The sequence below is a fragment of the Nelumbo nucifera genome, chromosome 1, assembly GCF_055504915.1.
Source record: "Nelumbo nucifera cultivar China Antique chromosome 1, China Antique-T2T, whole genome shotgun sequence".
Taxonomy (NCBI): Eukaryota; Viridiplantae; Streptophyta; class Magnoliopsida; order Proteales; family Nelumbonaceae; genus Nelumbo; species Nelumbo nucifera.
The window spans coordinates 165,928,070-165,950,843 of NC_142649.1; the positions used below are offsets into that span (position 1 = coordinate 165,928,070).

The window sequence follows — 22,774 nt, forward strand, 5'->3', positions numbered from 1 at the left end:
GAGGGTCGCCTCGAGGTACCCCTAAGAGCTTGCTACAAAGTAGCTCGTGGCAATGATAGCTTGCTACGAAGTAACTTGCAACTGAGTGATGCGATGTTCTCAGGAAGCTTACATCTGACAAGACCGTACCGGTCAGACTGCGCTACGTCTCTCGACTAGCGGTGCAGTCCTTGTCCTTTCTACAGTCTGGACCCACGTCTCTCGACAGATGGAGGCATGCCTGCCCCTTTGGGACGTGTCACTCAGCCAAGCGGATAGTACACTATAACGATCACCTGTGCAGACCTGGCAGGTAATGGCTGAGACAGGAGGCCAGTGGCGGTTACGCCCGATTTGACAAGAACGCCCCTATAAAAGCCTTTTAGGCGAAGGAGAGAGATATTCGCATTCACTCACTCTGAACTTGGATTATCTTACTTACTCACGAGTTAACCTCGCGAGCACAGTGATCTAGTGCAACCTACACTCTTAGCTTTTGATACTCTTTCCTTCCTCCCCAGCATTCTAACTTAAGCTTCGGAGTATTCCCGCCGGGCAAATCCCCGGGAATCCTTCTTCTTCATCTTCTCAGGTGTCGTTTGTTGCCAACAAGGAGCTAGTCAGCTGCCAGCTAGGAGTGCTCGGATCGTGCCGCATCATATAGTATATAATATATTAATAAAATAAATACTTTTTTAATTTTATTATACTAATTTATTTAATTATTGTATATATAAGCAATTGTATACACAACATTCATATAAAATTAAAATTTTAAGTTTATTGTCAATTATTTTTAAATAAATAGCTTTGGCACAATGCACGGCCCGACCAGGCCCAAGGCTCAACCCACGGGCCAGTATGACACGGGCCCACACAGATTTAGGTCGTGAGTCGTGCCAAACCAACCCCCAAAATTTTCACCAGAGAGGGCGGCATGGCCCATAACGACTCGCGGGCCACCACGTTGCACGGACCACCCACGAGCCATTTACACCTCTACTTTTCCCTTCCTTTCCCTACCTTTTCCTTCAAACCAAATAGCCTTAATGTTATTACGTGTAAATATCACAAATAAAAAGTGGGGATATAAAGCTACCAATGTAGAGGATCATCAATCAAAGCAATAGATTGGATTTTTTTTTTTGGGTGGATGGTGAAGGATTAGATTGACCGGAGCATTCCCTGGACATACAAGGGAATTTGTGTATAGCTCGGGTTGAATGATAGCATATACCTTCCACTGGCTGGTGGATAGTTAGGTACTTTTGATGAAGGGTGATTTGGCCCGACCTAGTGAAAAGGGGACACGTGGACATGACCTGACCAAGAGATGACATCTCAGTCTAGCAAGATTAGTTCGCAACAATTGAGCTCAGGTATTCAGTCGCCTCGGCACAAGGGTCACCTCGGCACAAGGCTCACCTCGGCACAAGGTCACCTCGGTGCAGGATCACCCCGGCGTATAGTCACCTCGGCATCGAGGCACCTTAGCACTCAATTCAGTTCGGAACTAAAAGATTGAAGTATCAGCTCGAGGCTACCGATCTGGACCATCATGTAACGATCCCGGAAGTCTCTCCAACAAACTCCGAACCTCACGGGATCACGCCGCGTAACAGCAGGCCTTATCTTCTCCCCGCCCGGTTCGGGCGGGATTGATAATCTTTATTTGTTGATAACGTTGCTCCCCAACCAAAGCGGAAACAGATCCCATCAGGACAAAGATCCCGGAACCAATCTGCAAAACCCGCGAGGGCTCAACTATATAAAGGCACCAACCCCAATGATACAAGGTACGCGTGATTTTTCTACTCTCTAGCTCTCTAGCTCTCTAAGCTCCCAAAGCTTTTCGGCTCGCATCATTTTACTGACTTAAGCATCGGAATGACCTCGTCGGGTTAGCCACCTCGTATTCTCTGATCCTATCTTGCAGATTCACCTAACTCGCTGCCCGACTAAAAGCTAGATCATCCTCTAACAAGGAGTAGCCAGATCGCGCTACATCAACTTTTATATAGCTAACCAACCAAACAATATATTATATTTATCCCCTCACCATGAGTGGTGTTTTAAGATTTCATAAAATAGCTTTCTTTTTTTAAAGTATTGTTTTATTGATGGGGGCAAATGATAGAGGCAAAGCAGCTGGGGCTCTAGCTAGAGGAAGCTTTTGGCTTTTAGGAGGTAGAGGATTGTGCCATTATTTTTATTTATTTATTAGATAATAAAATAAAAATTTTATTAAAAAACATTAAAAAAAAGAGAAACTGAAGACGGCCCCGCCCAAAATAAAGCAATACAGGGAACTGCACAACCCCAAACAAGAACACCGGCCGGCCCGAAACACCCACCCAACCCGAGACTAGCAAAATAAGGATTGTCCCATCATCAAAGCTTAATTTGTATTCATTATGTGCAAAAGGACCGGAAGTTTATGTTAATCACAATATCACATAATTAAATCCATTTAATTGGTTACCATTTTTACGGAGTTTTCTGATGATAAGGTTAATTATGATGAAGCTTCAGCATCTTCCTTCTCGGTAGAAAACTTAAATTTCTTCCTTAATTGTTAGTGATCCTCTTCTTCTTCTTCTTCCTCTTCATTAGTTAATAAATGTTATAGTTATCACCAAGTACTCACTCCATTGTTTAATGGTCAGCATGATATGGTGTTTGCTGCGGGCAAGCGAGGCTGTTATTAGGTCATGAGACAATCGATTACTGGACAGTTGTATATATTATCAAACGATCAATTAATTTATTATATACACAACTAACTCAGTAACCCCATCGTAATTTATTTGCGAGGAGTGAGGACACTTAGATAACTGTTCAATTGAGGTGTGAGATGGATGATCAAAATATGGAATCTTCCTGATTTTCTATAAAGATAACGAACATACATAAATGTTCTTTATCCTTCATGAACATAAATGTTATTGCTTAATTTTTACAAATTAAAGCAATGATCATGAACATAAATATTCTTAATCCTTCTATCTATATTAGAGCATGAGCAAGGTTCAAAATATCGATACATCTGATATGCCCAATTCTTCTGTCTATACTAGGACATGAGCAAGGTTCAAAATATCAATATGCTTGATATACCGGTATGGGCGTATCAGGCGAATCGATACAGTTTTTGATACTTTTTTTTATAACAGGTTCAGGGGAACCGGTTTAAACCTCCTCCACACCCTGAACCAGTCAGACCCCAATACATCCACTGTAAGGACGTATCAGAAAGGTCCCAGAAGTCGAAACGATACGTATCTATCGATACGGACCGATACATGTCGATACTTTAAACCTTATACATGAGCATATATCTTTTCTTTCTTATTGACCGCTTTTGATTTCTACAAATGAAAAAGACGTTTCCATAAGAAATAAGGTAACTAATTTTGAAAAACAAAACTAGAAAAGCATTTATTATTGGCATTAATATTAATTCACAATAAATTCCATTAACTAGATTCATTAGAAGCTTAATATATGCAATGATGCATGGGCAGATGGCAATATCTCTTGCATTGCTATAAGATATAACAGCGTTGTGAAATAGATGCTATGGTGCAACTGAAAATAATATATACGGAGCATTCGATAAAGACGGAGAGAGGTGGGGGCATTACTTGTTCCTCCAAAAACATAAGAAATATTTAATAGCTAACTTTTGTGGCCGCCATCGACCAAACTATATATTATATTTGCATTTGGATTCAACTATAATTAAATTATTATAAGATTTAATTCATCACTTGAAATATATACAGGAAGGTCAACTGCTTTTCTTTTCTTTTTTCCATTTTATTGAATATGGGACCCCTTAATAAGTTCAAAAAAGATAGAAAATGATAGATGCCTTGATTATCTCTAACCAACCTATCTCATCAGCAGGCTAGGGAAAACTATGGGTTCTGCTCTGGCTTAAACAACCGTAGCTAACAAAACTAGAAAAACGACTGCTTTTCATCCATAGTTTGTTCATGCTGGTCAAATATACAAACTTTATTGCACTCAATCCAATCTGTAGTTACAGAATAAAAACCCTGTTTGACCAAGTGGTCTAGTGTTCCCTCGTTGCCCCCCATAGTATGTTCCATTGCTTTTTCGTAGAACATTTCAATACTCGATCGTAGCTGCAAGTGGTTGTAACTAGTCTCATCTCTTCCAATTCTTGATGTTTATTTACTGTTAAACTAAACATAATATTAATCACACAAGTAGCTCATCTAACAGGGCAGCTCAGTCACGGCTAAACAAGAAAATGCCCTCATTTATTGGAATAACATGTAACGAAGAGAGAGCTTAGTCAATCTAACACAAGACAAAGCTTTCTTTCCCTATTATAAAAAAAAAAAAAGACAAATTAAAGCTTAATTCAACTTTTCTTCTCATAAAACTAAACGACTGATGAGAGAATGAGAGGAATAATAAACAGCAAACCATTTAGTCCATCATGTACAAGGAAACGAAGAGTACTTAAATCAATCTGGTTTATGAAGTCTTTGTCTCTGTTAGTTTTATCAGTCTATTTCTGTAATAGAACTGATTCTTTGCCAATGACCTGACCTGTCTAATATATTGTTCTGAAGACACCACCTCTTCCATCAGTGCCTCGTCCAATGCATAAAGCACGTCTTCTATAGCCTTGTCTTTTACCATGAAGTTGAGTCTGCTTGCCGACTCTAAATCTGTAGCCTGAAATGCTCCCATATCATCATCAACTTCAGTGGAAACATCAAAGTTGGAGCCATGAACTTTCAACCAGTCTTCCAACTTGTCAACTTCCTCTGTCACTTCTGCCAGTCTCCGCTCCAAACTTGTTTTTTCATGTTCAGCCCCCTCTAAAATGGTTGTGGTGATTTTGGCTCGGTCCTGCAGCCGATCTTGCAACCTTAGTAGTCCTTGTATATCCTCGTCCAGTTGGGCACGTTTGGACACCACATCACAGTGAAGCGCCCCAAAGAGACGGTCGATGGCCTCTTCTTTTGAGGCAAGACAAGGGTTAGTGAATCTACGCATAGCAGAGGCTGAAGGAAAAGAGAAAGGATGATGGTGAGAAAAGAGGAGAACAAGGTTGTGTGCAAGGTCAGATAGGTTGGAGCGAGGGTAAAGCCAGGTCTCGAGGTAGGGTAAAGTAGTAAAGCCAGACGAATCAACAAAAGGGTGGTAACCAAGAACTGGGTTGTCGGAGGTTGGAGATAAGAAGACAATAGGAGGAGCTGATGGATAGTTCTGATGGACCCAGATAGTGAGAGGTACAGGAGGTGTGGTCTTGGAGACCAGAAGATGACCTTTAGCATTTAAAAGGTAAACTGTGGCACCATCATTATGGACAAATATGTCAGCCGAGGGGAGGAGAGTGGGAAAGTCCTGGAATAGGGAGAGCAAGTGCCGGCGGATTACCCATTTCTGATCAGGGTCTCCATAGGATAGCGCAAAAGGGAAGGAACAAGCAAGAGCAGCATCCACGAATTGGATTATTGAACATAGTTGTGCCATTGGTAACAGAGTGAGCCATAGGGAAGACTTAATAATAAGAAATTAAAAAAATATATAGATTAAAAATCTGTTTTTTTTCCTTCAAAATATATGTTTGGTAATCATACATGCATGAATCTGATATAGTCTTTTCTTTTTGTTTTGTACATTACAAAAAGGCTAGAAGTTGAATTCAAGAAAATTCAAGGTTATATTATATATTCAATGTCTTTAAGCTAGTTTAGTTGGATGATGATGAAAATTCAAGGTTATATTATATATATAATAATGATTAATGACCGTTGCTGGATGTTTCTTTCCACCTTCTTCCCCAAGAAACACATCATTCAACGAATCCAGTATGTTTCTACTAAATTTCTTTTAGGAAACTCATTAATTAAATATAATATTGTGAGAGTTAAATAATATTGCTTTACCAAATCTCAACTAAATATTCGTATCAAAGCTTTCTTATTTTAATTTTATTGATTCATGTTTCATAAAGGGTACTTTCATATTTGATAAGATGTAATTCAACTAATCAAGGGTGAACCAGGAGAATTCAGGCCCAGTATTGTTTTGAAAATTGAGCATGCTTTGATGAGGTGAAGGTACATTTTTGGAACGGGTAGTAAGTTTGCAGGTGTTGTTTGGCAGAAGGCTTATTCCCCATCTCTCCCCTCTAGAACTCAACTATACATATCTTTTTTGTAACATGGCAACTAATGGGCTAGCTCACTTCACTCTTAGCTAGGCGAGACTGCTCCATGCATGACATGGTCTGTTATTCTGGATTTTATTAGGTCTATTAGGTCAAAAAGTTTAAAAAGTTTGCTGCAGGTGATAGTGGGAACTGTGGGTTGAAACCAGATTGTAGTATCAATGCAGAAGCTTACTGATTGAGATATTCACGTAGACAGTTGGTGAGCAATCTATTTGAAATACGTAGGCACATCCTTTTCTTCTTTCGTTGTTTCGTTTTTATATACCTTTTGCTTTTTTTTTCTCTATTCAACCATAGAAGGGACCATTTAAGGCCTAAAATACATCCATGAACTCCCAATAGTTTGTTTTGTGAATCTGCTCCAGTCCTGAACTCTCAATTTTTATATACCTTTTTGCTTTTTTTTTTAATAAAGGATTTCAAATTGCAGCTTATTGTAATGTTATTAGCTGTGAATATCTCAAATTAAAGGAGGGGAGGGAAGCTAGAAATGTAAAGGGTCATCGATCTGAGAAACGGATTGGACTGACCACTATTGACCGGACCAATAAAGGAATTTGCAGTGGGTGGTGGACGGTGAGTGACAGTTGAACAACAAAAGAGTTGAAGATTACCAAATTTAGATTACCAGAAAACATTAACAAAATAGCCCACTTGTCACAGGTCAGGATCTGCATCTTTTTTATTGGATAGTTAGGTGCTCTAAGAAGTAGAAGCACCCCATCGTGTTATTTTAAGCTCAAATACATATAAATACAATATATACAAATACAAGGTATACAAGGTTTTATATTGTAATTATTTGTATGGGTAAAATACAAAAACCTTCCCTAAAGTGTCTGACAATCATAAAACCTCCGTTTCATTTTATTAAATAAAATACCTCTCCTTAACTTTAAAAAAAAAAATCGATAAAAACCTCCCTTCCATCATTTAAAAAACGTTAAACTAATGAATCAATTTCTTTAAATACTTTTTTATAAATTATTTTATATACAAAATTATTGAAATGACCCTATTTTGATGAAATTCTTGGATCCACCTTCACTTATTTACGTCAAATAAAGGATAGGAAAATAAAATGGAAGCGAAAATTTCTACTGGGTTTACTCGAGCCAACAGGTCTGCCTACTACAAAGCAAACAATGAAAGAGATGAGTCAACAATGTTCTTTAGGCTCCGTTTGGAAGGAGTATAAATGCAAATATGTAGAGTGCAAAATCTTATATTATGTATTATTTTGTATATATTTGTACTGTACATATTTGCATTTGTACTCTTTCCAAACTGAGCCTTAGTTATCTCGTGGGAGTGTTTGGAAGAACAAGAATTGACAAAGCAGCATTTTTGGAGTGTTTGGAGGGGACGAAAAGGGAGGCAAGATATATTATAGAAGCTAGCTTAAAGAGGTACATCGAAGCAGCTTCGACAAAAGCGGTTTTCTGGTTCTTTAGAGTGAAGGTGGTTTTAGAAATTAAGCGGTATATTTTTGGGCAGGAAGAACGTAGACAAATAAGCGGTTTTATAACCACAGAGAAGCAGATTCATTGGTTTGGATCCTGATCGTTACTCTTGACTGGGGGAATTTCACAACCAAGAGTATGTGATTCTTTAGGCTATGTTTGGTGATTAAGTGGTTTGAGAAATAAGCACTTGTTGCTTATTCTAAGTACTTAATACTTATTCTAAGTGCTTATTTAAACAAGTACTTAAGGTTGTTTGGTGACCCTTTTACCTAGGGTTGTCAATGAGTCAGGTCCTGGTTCAGAGTTCTATCCCGTTGGCTCGGTCTTAGTTCTTTATTGTGTGTCCCGATTATTATCGGTTCAGAACCGGTTTTAGCTGTCTCAAACCAATTAAATATTATAACATTAATGATATGTTAATGGTATTTTACATAATATTAGTTATAGTAGATGTCTAAAATTGTCCATCTAACAGAAGTACTTTATTAATGAAATCCTATGCACCCCTAAACCCTTTCGTTTTTCACTCTTTCTATTATTGAATACTAGTTCTAAAACCTAAACTATTCTCATCTCATCTGCTGCCCACTATGGGAAACACCTACACCAAAACCAAACACCACTCACAAAACTTTGAGACGTTGCAGTTGTAGGCGATAGGCACAAGACGAGATCTGCTTGTTGGGAAGTGTAGCGAAGGGCATCTATGTAGAGAATGCATGCAAGAATAGAAAGAACGGCAGTGGCAAGTAACCATTAATCGGTGATTTTTCTTCTTGAACTGCAGCAGGAAATGACCATCTAATCTGAGCAATGGTTTTTTTCTTCTTGAATCCCCACTGTATTTTGTTTTATATCAGTTGTTTTTTCTTCTTGAACGGCAGAAACATGTTACAGTAGCAGGTAGCACTTTGAGTTGTGTTTTCTTCCTCTATGTGATTCTATTTTTATTTTTTGTTTCTTTTGGTACATGCGGATGCTTGACGGCCCAATAATAAAGGGTTACCGTTGCCTCTTTGCCTAAGCTCCTATGTACAACTCTGCCAAGTATTTTCCACATTCAATTTGATTTCAGCAATGAGTAACCATTAGGGCAGATTCGAAATTCGATTGCAGAGCTTTACCTCTTAATCTTTGAAGGAAAACCCTCTGAATTGTTCTTATCGAGCCAGACCTGACTAGCCTGATTAATAATCAATACGGTTTTGGGTCCCAAACTATTGTTCCGATAGGGTCTGGTTCAGGACCGGAACAATCTAATTTCTTGTTGGTTTGAAACGGTTTCATCCTGTCCTGAACCATTGACAGCCCTATTTTTATCAAATCATTTATACTTATTTTAACTACTTATTTGGGATGAAGATGTTTGACGAGCCACTTTCTCAATAAGTACTTATTTTATCAGAAATGACATTTTTTAGCCCCTTGCAACCGAAGCAGTAGGAAAGCTTTGCAGTTTGTAGAATAAGCAGAAATGCAGAATCTGAAACCACCGAACACACGGATCATTGACACCAACTGCTCTAACTTTCTGATTCAACTTCTAAAAAATAGTCGTTAAGAGCTGTTTGAAGTTCACCCCAACTTTTGATTCCTCAATAATATCCACCCATGGCTTCTCCTACTTCTTCATCGTCCAGTCGCATTAACATGTTCTGGCATGAAGGGATGCTAATGGGATCGGCATCTTCAACACCGCGATGGACCCAAGTTTCCTCGATGTCTTGTAAAAGAATCTGGAGAACCCAGATAAAGTGAAAAACATGGTCGCTTTCCTCAAAGGGGGTCCTATCTCTCCCAATATATCTAGCATATCAGAAGACCTGTAATCATGGTTTTCAAAACCAGATCAGATAGGACGGTCGAACTGGAAAAACCAAGAATCAGTCCTCTGATCGGTTCCGTTTTCCTCCAAAACCGCTTTTTCCCCCAAAACCATCGATTTTGGTCAGTAAACTGTTGAACCGGCCGGTTAACTATTCGAACGGTTTTGACTGTTTTCCAATTTTTTAATTCTTTTTTATTTTTTTGTTAGAATGGGCCGACCGTTCAGGTTGAACGGTCGGACCGTTCGAACCGATAACCAGACCCCTGACTGCTTCGGTCACCGGTTCGTTTTTAAAAACCATGCTTGTAATATCTCGGATTGCTCTCGTTCCACACCAGGTGCTTTAATTTCTAGAGCTTTTCATCTTTTATTTTCTTTTGCTCTTTTTAAATTCAATTTGTTCTGAAAAGGGGTTATTTGGTCCTCTGAATGATGATATGACACATGGCATTCAAGTGATACCTTAGTGCCGAATAAGCAGATCACCTCGGCAAGTCAGCTGGTAGCACATCGTAGGACCGACCTCAAAGTATCTCGGCCTGGCCAACCTAAAAGACCCCCGAACAGGGAGCGACCTACTTTAGGGACCGGCCGAGGTAAGAAAGTACTATCAGCAACCTGCAAAGCATGCACTTGCTGACCTGTTGCTTAGATCCGTTGCTAGACTGAGTTCTCCATAATATTAATGAGTTGACCGTTAGGTCGGACTGCCCGCATCATGCGCATCAGAGCGGATCAAACGGACCTTAACCCACTGCGCAGATTACGTAACCGGCGTCAGTATTCTCCTGACTTAACAGAAACGGCTCTGTGAGAACCTAAGACCCGTTATGAGAAGGTCTCTGAGCACCATGCCTGTATAAAGGGCTCATTTCTACCTGAAGAGGTACGCGTGATTAAGCACTCGCACTCTCTAAATCCTCTGAAATTCTTAAGAATTCTTTGCTGACTTGAGAATTGGAGTGCCCACTCCAGGTAGAAACAACCCAGGCACTCTAACTCTTTCTCTTGCAGAGCAGTACAGCTCAGCCAGCCCTAGCTCAGCCCAACCTAGCTTGGCCACTGACAAGGCAAACATCCGATTCAGTGTCCAGGTCACTTGACATGTGAGAGCCGTCAGATCGCGCTACATCATGTCTAGTTTTACCATTTTCGAAGCATTGAACCCTACGAATTTAAATTCAATATCCATTCCAAACACCAACTCCACCTAACATAACCAGACCTCACTCACATGTACTGATTTACAATACACATCGACACTATACGTACTTAACTGAGTTCATGCCTTGGTTGGGCACATGAGCGAAAGATGCACGAGTTGGTTCATTCGTCACAGGCCTTTCATCGCTTCTGGAGAGGTGTCTATGACTGTTGCCATTCTGATTATTGGACACTATGCAGACATCGATTGGATACATGAGGGCGGAGGGGAGTCGAGGGCATGCGCCATCATTTATTTTGTTTTGGGGTTTTGGTTGCTTGATGCCTGATGAGGATAGATTTGGCCCTCCACTGATATCATGACACATGGCATCTCAGAACAACTCGATGACACCCCAAAACCACCTAGGTGACAACTTGCCTTAGCCAAAATGATGGAGTCCCAGCTGGCGACCTGGCGACCTGCCTCTTTTGCCGACCTGGTGACCTGCCTCCGTTGCCGACCTGGTGACCTGCCTCCTCCACTGACCTGGTGAAAACGTAGCTGGCAACCTCATCCACATCTCAGGGCAGCTAGCAGCACCTTGTCCAAGGACGACTTGTGGTACCTTGTCAGTATCGGCCGAAGTGGCCTTGACGTGAGGTGTGGCCTCCCTCGAGGGCTTACCGACTTGATTGAGGTCTAGGTGGCGACCTATGAGACGTGCTCGCCAAAAAATTCTGCATGCATACAATTACTCCCGGGTCTCTTGGAAGTCAGCTCTCACACCAAATGTTTTGGAGGAAACCGAGTAAGGCGCAAAGATTAGCCTATGTGCACGACTACCTCTGAGGACTTCGGAGCACTTAGGCACGTCTTCCCGGAGATCCCGGACGCGTTGCGTGATGCCCACGCCAAACAATGCCAATATAAAGGCCTTACCTCCAACATCAGAAGGGACATGCGCAATTTAGTTCTCGTAGCTCTCTAACTCTCTTACTTTCAGCTCTCTCACAAAATCTCCTTATTCGCTGATTAAGCATCGGAGTGCCCACCTTGGGTAAGGCAACCCGGGCACTCTGACATTGTTTCCTTGCAGGTCGCATCAGACCACCTCTCCAGCTCGTCACCATATAGCCAGGCATTAGAACCACCTCTCTAACTCGTCACCATTTAGCTAGGTATCAAGAGCCACCTCTCCAACTCGTCACCATACAGCTAGCCGTTAGAGCCACCTCCCAGCTCCTCACCATTCAGCTAGGCGTCCAAGCCACTATCCAGGCAGGAACCACTCAGCTAGGTATCTGAGTCACCAGCTAGCCGGGAACTGCCAAAACGCGCATCATCAATTGGTCGAGGAGTTATCCCCAAGTAGATACTTCGGACGCTCAAGTCAGTTGAAGAAGGTGGGTGGTCGAGCCGAGCAATTAGAGGGCAGTGCTAGTCTGAGCAAAGTAACGGTATGGGAGTTAAGAGATGGATCCTTTATCTCGAGCGAGGGATACCTTTTATAGCCAAATATCTGTGTCCTGGTCGGATGAGGCTTCCGGGGTTGTCCGGATGAGGTTAACCGCCGAGGTCTTTGGGATAAGACCTAATCCCAGCAGATTTGTCCCCATCTACTCTCCTGTCTTGGTCGTGCTTATCCTCATGGCATGGTGCCATCGTGACTGGAGGGATAAGGTGGGGCCACGGAGGTGATGTAGTGCTGACATAACTGCAAAGTCAAGCTGGGTCGCAGAGACAACGAGGAAACTATAGGAAAGATTTTTATGATTGTTAGAAACTTTAGGGAAGATTTTCGTATTTTTCCTATTTGTGTTTATACACTTCCTAGACTAAGCCAGATTTCATGTTTTATTAAAAATTTAAAATGGCTTCATTTCTATTTGAATCAACACTATTTTTGTAGCAAACCTATTTTAGACAATCAATTTATGATTAGAGATGTGCTCTCCCAACTATAACTGGTGAGGGGCATTTTGGTCCCTCCACACAACTAACGACATGTGGCGTAGTGCCAAGTCAGCAGGCCAGCTCGACAAGTCAGCACATGACACCCGACATCAAGTGGGGGCTGAGATGGGGCGAGCTTGAGCCACTGCCAACATGAGCTCACCCAAACCATTCCACACGCCACACCCTTATGGGTGCCGTTACGCAACCATATGAGCAGCTCGCCGAACCGTGCGCCACAAAATGACATGCCAACATGCCTTATATTGCGGAAACAGCTCCACCAAAGACTCAAAGACGTTACCCAAGGCACCTGAACCTCAGATAACTATAAAAGGGACTCCAAATCCGCTCCTAAAGGTATGCGCACTAAAGCACTTACGCTCTCTCATACATTCTCACGAAATTCCCATGTTGACTTAAGCATCGGAGTGTTCCCCCAGGTAAAAACTACCCAGACACTCTCACTCTTCTCTCTTTACAGCTCTTTCTAGATCGGACACACAGATATCAGCTTAGTCGTGTAGCTCAGCACTGCTAGATCAGAACCTTGTTCAAGCCTAACCACAAGACACGAGGAAACGACCAGATTGTACATCATCAATAACCATGTATGGAAGAACCTGCTAATGAACAAAGGTGAAATGTTCTGATTTTATTTGCAGATGTAACCTGAGGCTACATAGATGGGGTAGTTATTCTTTAAAAACACCTATGTAGTAATCAAAAGAACTCCTATATTTAATCAAACACTGAACCTATCGGCTTTGCCTATTTATTATTTGCTGAGAGAAATTGCAAAATGTATGCAGTAGAAGAGAGTCCAAACTAACCTAAACTAGTTGTTTATTTATTTATTTGTGTGTGTTTATTCACTTAGCTGTAGGTGTTTTAAAAACTCCTATAGACTGTAGGTGTATGGAGTTCGTCAGGCCCAGGCCTGGCCCATATACTCTCCCCAGTTCAACATTTTGCTAAAGTCCATATCCGAGTTCTAAACCAAACCTTATTTTATAAAAGCACTAAAATGTAAAATTTTATTTCACACATAAATAATTATAGAAAGGAAGAAAAAAAATATACTTCCCCTATGTATTTCAAGATTAATATACTCGATTTATATTTTCCCTCTGTGAGCCAACAGGGATAGAACGTGGACCCGATTCCTAATGGATCTTATATTTATGGACCTTGTTGGGTATCCGCAAACCTTGTCCAGAGTTGGACCGAGTTCCTAAAACCATTATGGTCCAAACTAGACCAGATTGTAATCAATCCAATATTTTTGGATAAGAAAGAAAGAAACGTACTAACAATTTAAATTATGTTTTTTCAGATTATCAATTTAAGTGTTTTTCAAATATTTAATAATATGTAATAGTTTTAAATAATTAAAATTCAAGTAACAAAAAAATTTAAATATTTTATAGATTATTTAAATATTTAAATAACTAAATATTTATCACAACTAGATTTTAAATAGTTAAAATAATAAAATTATATAATAAATTAAAAAAAATCTTCAAAGTAGAAAAATAAATATAACATAATATTGAAATTAATAATAATTTAATATATTACAAAATTAATAATGAAATTATGTAATAATAGTATAAGTTATGATTTTATGGATAATTAAATTTAATAAATAATTAATACTTTAAACTTTAAATATTTTACATATTATTTGAGTATTTAAATAAATAAATATTTTAAATAACCAAATATTTAACATAACTATATTTTAAATACTTAAAATAAAGAAATTATGTAGTAAATTTAAAAAATCCTGAAAATTAGAAAAATAATTATAATATAATATTGAAATTAATAATAATTTAATATTTTTACATAATATTATAAATAACTAATTTCAATTATCAAGCAATAATTCGAGAAAATAACTTTCAAAAAATATTATTTATTTATAATAATTTTAAACTCTTAATTTGTATTTATTATATAACTATATATACTAAAATTAATATTTATTGTATTTCAGTAATTATTTATTGTTTTTTGTGATAAATGTATTTTCAATGATTATGTATACATTTATTTTGTTTTGTGATAAATGTATTCAGTAAGTTAATATATTTTTTGTACTTATTGTATTTTTGTAATTCTTGTATTTTTTATTTATCAATATATTTTCAATAATTGTGTATTTTTGCTAAAAATTTTCAATAATTATTAGAGATTAAACTATTCTTATTTATCAGAGATGACACTATTAATTTAGTTGAAATTATGAGTGTTCGTGAGTTGGTTCAGTTCGGTCATAAGCTATTTGGCCAATCAAATTGACTTGGTTATGTGTTGGTCAGCTAAAACCAATTGACCTTTTGTGAAATCCAACCCACAAAAATTGTATCGCTTTGGATCAATTTTTTTGTTTGGTTAGTCGATTCAAAAGATTTAAACTTAAAACTTAAATTTAATTTTAAAAATTACATTGCAATTATTAAAAAATAAATTTAAAAATTAAAATTATGATATAAAACACTTTAGACTAAGAAATATGGAAAATTTCCCACTTTTTCACATTAAAAATTATATTTAAAATATAAAATATTAATATATATCCATGGTTAGGTCATTCGATTTTGGTCGGTTTACAAATGGCCAAAGTAGTAAAACTGATCCAACTTGGTCGAATTGGGAAATTTTTTATCCAAAGCCGACCTAAAATACTAGAAAAACGAGCAACTCAAGTCAAGTTGATCGGGTTGGTTGATTTTCATCAGTTTGATGAATAAACCTAAATAAAATTAATTAGTTATTTTTGTGTTATAAAAAAATTACTAAAAGTAGTATATAAAATATGAATAATTATTAATTATTTAAAAAGTTGAAAATATAAAACAATTGTATACTCTTATGTGTTTCTATTAGGGTCATTTACTGGAACACACATTTTAGGGATGGCAATTTTCCCCATCCCCGACAGGGACCCGACTTCCCCGATCCGATGGGGCCAGGGATGGGGATTGCTTTGGCGGGGCGGGGCAGGGATTAATAGGTATCCCCAATCGGGATTGGGGGTGGGGATTGAGGTCCCTGCCCCACCTTGTCCCCGATTATATATATAAACATATTTAAAACATTATTTATAATTTAAAAAATTTCTTTATTTTAAATGAATTTATTTAAAAAATACTATTATCTAAAAGCATTTTGGGGATTCTGGTCCCCACGGGGAACCCATTCCCGTCGGGGATTGGGGATGGGGGTTAATTTCAGAATCGGGATCGAGGACGGGGAATATGACCCTGCCCCGTTGCCATTCCTACACACCTTATAGTTTTACATATTTACTTTAACCTACCTTATACTTTTCATTTTACTAAAACATTCTATATATTTTACAACTTATTTATTTAATCAACCTTTCATTAAGGAGTGTTTGTTTTGCCATTAGACCCATGATTTTTTTTTTCAAAATACCCTTAACACTTTTTTGTATAGAAAACAAAATTGACCAAATATAGCCAATAGAGTGGTTGCCCGTGCCCTATTAAGGGCAAAAATGGTATTTTTATTTTTATTTTCTTTTGATTAAATTTACTTAAATGAACATTAGGGTCAACATTGTCATTTTTCACTATCACCTAATGGAAGATTGATTAAATCCATTGCAAATTATAAGTGGTGTTTTAGTAAAATGCTAAATATAGGGTAGATCTTAGTAAATCCATGAAACTATAAGAGGTATTTTAGTAAATGACCCTTTCTATTATTTAACTTTTGCTTAATAAATACCGTGCATTGCACGGTCCCCCCTAGTATATATTAAAACAAAGCGATCAAGAAATTTTCTCCTTTTTTGAATTTTTTATTTTTTTATTCCATGTCATTTTTGAAACAACCAATGATATGCACTTTCCAAGAACCTAAATAATATCTTCTCCTAAAATTTCTCCTAAACTACCTCTCCTACTATCTCCCACTTTCTCCAAAATTATCACTAGTTCTAATTTATCTTATAAATTATCTCCAAAATTATCTCTAATTTCTTAGAGAGTTTCTCTCCTAAATTATCTCTAATTCTTATTTATCCTCTCCCTTAAATTTTATCTATATCTATCTAAATAAAGTTTGGATTAAAAAAATTAAGAATTATTTAAATATTCTAATAAAATTATATAATAACTTTAAAATATTTATTAAAAACACAAAAAATAATTTTATAGTTTTACAAAATATATCACGAAATTATGTATTAACAATTTAAAATATGTTATTCCAGGTTATCAATTTAAATGTTTTTCAAATATTTAATAATATGTAATACCTTTAAATAAATAAAATTCAAATAACAAAAAATTTTAAATATTTTCTGGATTATTTAAATATTTATCATAACTAGATTTTAAATAGTTAAAATAACGGAATTATGTAATAAATTTAAAAAATTTCCCCAAAGTAGAAAAATAATTATAACATGATATTCAAATTAATAATAATTTAATATATTACAAAATTAATAATGAAATTATGTAAAAATAGTATAAATTTTGATTTTATGGATAATTAAATTGAATAATTAATTAATATTTTAAAAATTAAATATTTTACATATTATTTAAGTATTTAAATAACTAAATATTTTAAATAAAAAATATTTAACATAACTAGATTTTAAATATTTAAAATAAATAAATTATGTAATAAATTTAAAAAAAAAATCTGAAGAGTAGAAAAATAATTATAACATAATATTGTAAATAACTAATTTCACTTATATCAAGTAATAATTCAAAAAATAACTTTCAAAAAAATAATATTTATTAACAATAATTTTAAACACTTCATCTGTATTTTTATATAAATATATATATATATATATATATATATATATATATATATTAAAATTCATATTTATTGTATTTCAATAATTATTTATTGTTTTCGTGATAGATGTATTTTCAATGATTTTGTATAAATTTATTTTGTTTTGTTATTTAACAGAAAATTTCAATAATTATTGGAGATTAAACTATTCTTACTGAATTTTTTAAATTTAATTTATTGTACTTATTGAATTTCTTGTATTTTTGTTATAAGTTATTGATTAATTCATATTTATTAGAGATTAAACTATTATTTGAGATTATAATGTTTATTGACTAAGTTAATATATTTTTAGTACTTATTGTATTTTTGTAATTATTGTATTTTTCAATACCAATATATTTTTAATAATTGTGTATTTTTGCTATAAATTTTCAACAATGGTTGGAGATTAAACTATTGTTATTTATCAGAGATAATACTATTAATTTAGCTAAAATTATGAGTGTTCATGAGTTGGTTCGGTCCGACCGTAGGCTATTTGGCCAACCAAATTGACCTAGTCAGGTTGGGGAGTTTGTCCGCTAAAATTGACTGACTTTTGTGAAAACCGACCCACTCAAGTTGTATCAGTTTGGGTCAGTTTTCACAAAAGGTCAGTCGGTTCAAAAGATTTAAACTTAAAAATTAAAGTATAATTATTAAAAAAAATTAAATATTAGATTTATGAAATAAAACATTTTAGACTAAGAAATATGGGAAATTTCTCACTTTTCATATTAAAAATTATATTTAAAATATAAAATTAAGAATGAAATTATGTAATAATAGTATAAATTATGATTTTATGAATAAATAAATTCAATAAATAATTATTATTTTAAAATTTAAATATTTTACATATTATTTAAGTATTTAAATAACTAAATAATTTAAATAAAAAAATATTTAACATAACTACATTTTAAATAGTTAAAATAAAGAAATTGTGTAATAAATTTAAAAAAAATTGAAAAGTAGAAAATAATTATAAAATAATATTGAATTTAATAATAATTTAATATTTTTACATAATATTGTAAATAAATAAATTCACTTATATCAGGTAATAATTCGAGAAAATAACTTTCAAAAGAATAAATAGTTATTAATAATAATTTCAAACTCTTAATCTATATTTATTATATAATTATATATACTAAAATTAATATTTATTGCATTTCTATGATTTTTTTTTGTGATAGATGTATTTTCAATGGTTATGTATAAATTTATTTTGTTTTGTTATTTAACAGAAAACTTTCAATAATTATTGGAGATTAAATTACTATTATTGAATTTTTTAACTTTAATTTATTGTACTTATTGTATTTTTGTTATAACTTATTGATTAATTAATATTTATTAGAGATTAAACTATTATTTGAGATTATATTATTTATTGACTAAGTTAATATATTTTTAGTACTTATTGTATTTTTGTAATTATTGTATTTATTATATTTTTTCATTACCAATATATTTTTAATAATTGCTTATTTTCGCTATAAATTTTCAATAATTATTGAAGATTAAACTATTGTTATTTATTGGAGATAAGACTATTAATTTAGCTAAAATTATGAGTGTTCGTGAGTTGGTTCAGTACGACCGTAGGCTATTTGGCCAACAAAATTGACCTAGTCATGTTGAGCAGTTGGTCAGCTGAAACCGACTACCTTTTGTGAAAACCGATCCACTCAAGTTGTATCAGTTTGGGTCGGTTTTCACAAAAGGTTAGTTGGTTCAAAAAATTTAAACTAAAAAATTTAATTTAATTTTAAAAATTACAATGCAATTATTAAAAAAAAATTAAAAATTAGATTTATGAAATAAAATATTTTAGACTAAGAAATATGGGAAATTTCTCACTTTTCAAATTTAAAGTATAAAATATTAATATATATCCATGGTTAGGTTGTTCGATTTTGGTCGGTTTACAAATGGCCAAAGTGAAACTGATCCAATTTGGTCGAATTGATAAATTTTTTAACCAAAGCCGACCTAAAATACTAGAAAACCGACCAACTCGGGTCGAGTTGAATGGGTTGGTCAGTTTCTTAAGTTTGATGAATAAACCTACTAAAATTAATTATTATTATTTTTGTATTATAAAAAATCATTAAAAGTAATATATAAAATATGAATAATTATTAATTACTTAAAAGGTTGAAAGTATATAAAACAATTGTATACTTTTATGTGTTTCTATTAGGGTCATTTACTAGAACACACCTTTAGGGATGGCAATTTTCCCCATCCCCGACAGGGACCCAACTTCCCCGACCCAATGGGGTCGGGGATGGGGATTGCTTTGGCGAGGCGAGGACGAGGACGAGGATTGAGGTCCCCGCCTTGCCCTGACCCCGATTATATATATATATAATTTTATTTATATTAAATATACTATTATATTATTTATATTATATATATATATATATATCAAAACATATTTAAAATATTATTTATAATTAAAAAAAATTATTTATTTTAAAAAAATACTATTATCTGAAAACATTTTGGGGATTCGGGTCCCACGGGGAACCCATCCCTTTCGGGGATTGGGGATGGGGGTTAATTTAAGAATCGGGGTCGGGGAATATGATCCTAGCCCTAAACCCACCCCGTTGCCATTCCTACACACCTTATAGTTTTACATATTTACATAAACCTACCTTATAGTTTTCATTTTGCTAAAACATCCCATATATTTTACAACTTATTTACTTAATCAACCTTTCATTAAGGAGCGTTTGTTTGGCCATTAGGCCCATGATTTTTCATTCCAAAAATACCCTTAAAACATTTTTTTGTATAAAAAACAAAATTGACCAAATATAGCCAATAGAGTGGTTGTCTGTGTCTTATTAAGGGCAAAAATGGTATTTTATTTTTATTTTTCTTATTAAATTTATTTAAATGAACATTAGGGTCAACACTGTCATTTTCCACTGTCATCTAATGGAATATTGATTAAATCCATTGCAAATTATAAGTGGTGTTTTAGTAAAATGCTAACTATAAGGTAGATTTTAGTAAATCCATGAAACTATAAGGGGTATTTTAATAAATAACCCTTTCTATTATTTAGTTTTGTCTTAATAAATCCCGTGCATCGCACGGGTCCCCGCTAGTATCAACATATTTTGTAGACGGAGTCTACACAGAACAATCAAATCGAGCTGTCGTTGTTAGATCGCCCTCTCATTTTCTAAGAAAATCTTGAACTTGATAGTCTGTTAGTCTCCCATATCCCAACTTCACATCAAAGAGAGAGGGAAGAAGAGAGTAACCCACTTTGATTAGCCAATGTTGCCCAATGCTACATGCTACACACTAATCAGGTATTAGGGATAATTATTCAGGATTCCGGTCCTAGGCCTAGATCTATACTCGACCTTGTTTAAGTTAAGTCTAGGGGTTTCAATGATATTTGAAAATCCATTTTTGAATTCAAAATTCGACATAATCAAATTAAATTAGGATAATTCGAATATTATAATTGGTCTAATTTAGAAATTTTATTCATGTTGTTTAAGTCAAAGTTTTTAAAATCGGATCAAACAATGAATCATTCTGGGGTCCGGTTCCCGGGTTGAATGGTGCAACCGTCCAATCCAAATGGACAGCCCACTCTAACAAAGAAAAGTAAATATATATATATATATATATATATATATAAAGTTAGAAAAAAATGGCCAAAAAACATTGTCTGGGTCAATGGTTTGACGGTTCGACCACCTGGGTCAGCGGTTCATTGACCAAACCAACAGTTTTTGGCCAAAAGACGGCTTTAGGGTGAAACGAAATGACTAATTCCCGGTTTTTCCAATCCAGTCGTCTGGTCTAAGGATAATAATTTGAAGGACATGTGTCAAAAAAAAATCACAAAGTGTTTGTTCAAAGTGTTCACCAAGCATATATATACCTACCTGATCGGAACTCCCCACCTTTGTATTTTCCTCCTTTTTTTGTAATTAAAGTAGAGGGAAATCTAATTGGCAATCCCATTCTCATATTTCTTTAATGTTTAGGGCTTGGTTCACGGGAATAGAGATCTGGAATCAGAATCGGAATGATAAAGTAGAAGGGAATCTAATTGGCAATCTCATTCCCATATTTCTTTAACGTTTAGGACATGTTTGATTCACATGAATAGAGAGGTCTGGAATTGGAATCAGAACAGTTTATTCCAATTCCAACTGATTGGTTGGGTGGAATTGGAATCCAATTCCCATTCCTGGTAGAATAGCATCTCCCTATCTGAGGGAATGGTCATTCCCTCCCCCACCCTTGGGAATGAGATTCCATTCCAGCTTATTTCAATTCTGATTCAAATTTCCATTTAAACATTTGGGAATAAAAACATTCCAATTCCAATTCTGAGGGATTTGGGCTGCAATTCCAACTATGAATCAAATGGACCCTTAAGCTTGAATCGTTTGGGAAAAGTCATATTCCACTTCAAGAGAAATTGAAAGTAAAAAGCATTGTAGGCATATCCTGTGTTGGTATTGCGCTACTAGCACTCACTAACTTATAGGCACTGCCCAAGCTTATTAGCTATCATTAGCGTTCCTCCAAGAAAACCATGTATTTTTTGATAGGGGTTGTTTAGAGGTGCAAAATGGGTCGTGTCGTGTCGGCCTGTGGGCTTTCCTGGCCATGCCGCTCTCCCCAGGGATAATTTGGGGGTCAGTCCGGTGTATCCACGATCTAAGCCCGTGCAGGCCTGTGTCGTGCAGTGGGTTGTAGGCCATGTCAAGCTGGGCCACAGGTTAGGCCTTGGGCATGGGTCGAACCAGGCCAGATTGGTTTTTTTTGTTTTTTTTTTGACATTTTTTATTTTTTTATTTCTTTGCTAAGTAAAACTAAAATATTTAACTTTCCTTTGGGAACTATTTGAAAAATAAGAAATCTAACAAAGAAATGAAATAAATTGTTAACTAAATAAGAAGTTAAAGAGGCAAAGACTCAAAGTTAATAACAAATTGGAAGAAAAATAGGAATTTTATTTCATTTAAATTTGAATGATACAAAGCATGCAATGGTTGGATGAATGAAATATGAAAATTGGAAAATGGACTAAATTAATAAAATATAAAAATACAATGTAGTTACAAATAGAAGATAAAAAATTACATTATTAAAAAATAGCAAATAAATTAAATAAAATTAAAACAAAATTTACAATAATTTGAAAAAATGCTATACAACTATTTTGTATACAAAAAACATTGACTTCATCATTTTCTCATATTGTTCTTGACTTTGATCATTTGCTTTAGATAAAATATCAAGTGTAGTGTCATGCCCTCCTATGTCTTGTAATCTATCCTCAACATCCA

The 22,774-nt window shown here is 35.1% G+C and overlaps 1 protein-coding gene across 1 annotated transcript; it reads right to left on the reverse strand.

Moving 5' to 3' along the window:
- Positions 1 to 4,449: 4,449 nt before the first annotated feature.
- Positions 4,450 to 5,496, reverse strand: LOC148804112 (protein ELC-like). The gene has a single exon (XM_088886850.1). It carries the CDS (start codon positions 5,494 to 5,496, stop codon positions 4,489 to 4,491), a length of 1,008 nt encoding a protein of 335 aa, XP_088742976.1. The 3' UTR covers positions 4,450 to 4,488.
- Positions 5,497 to 22,774: the final 17,278 nt, after the last annotated feature.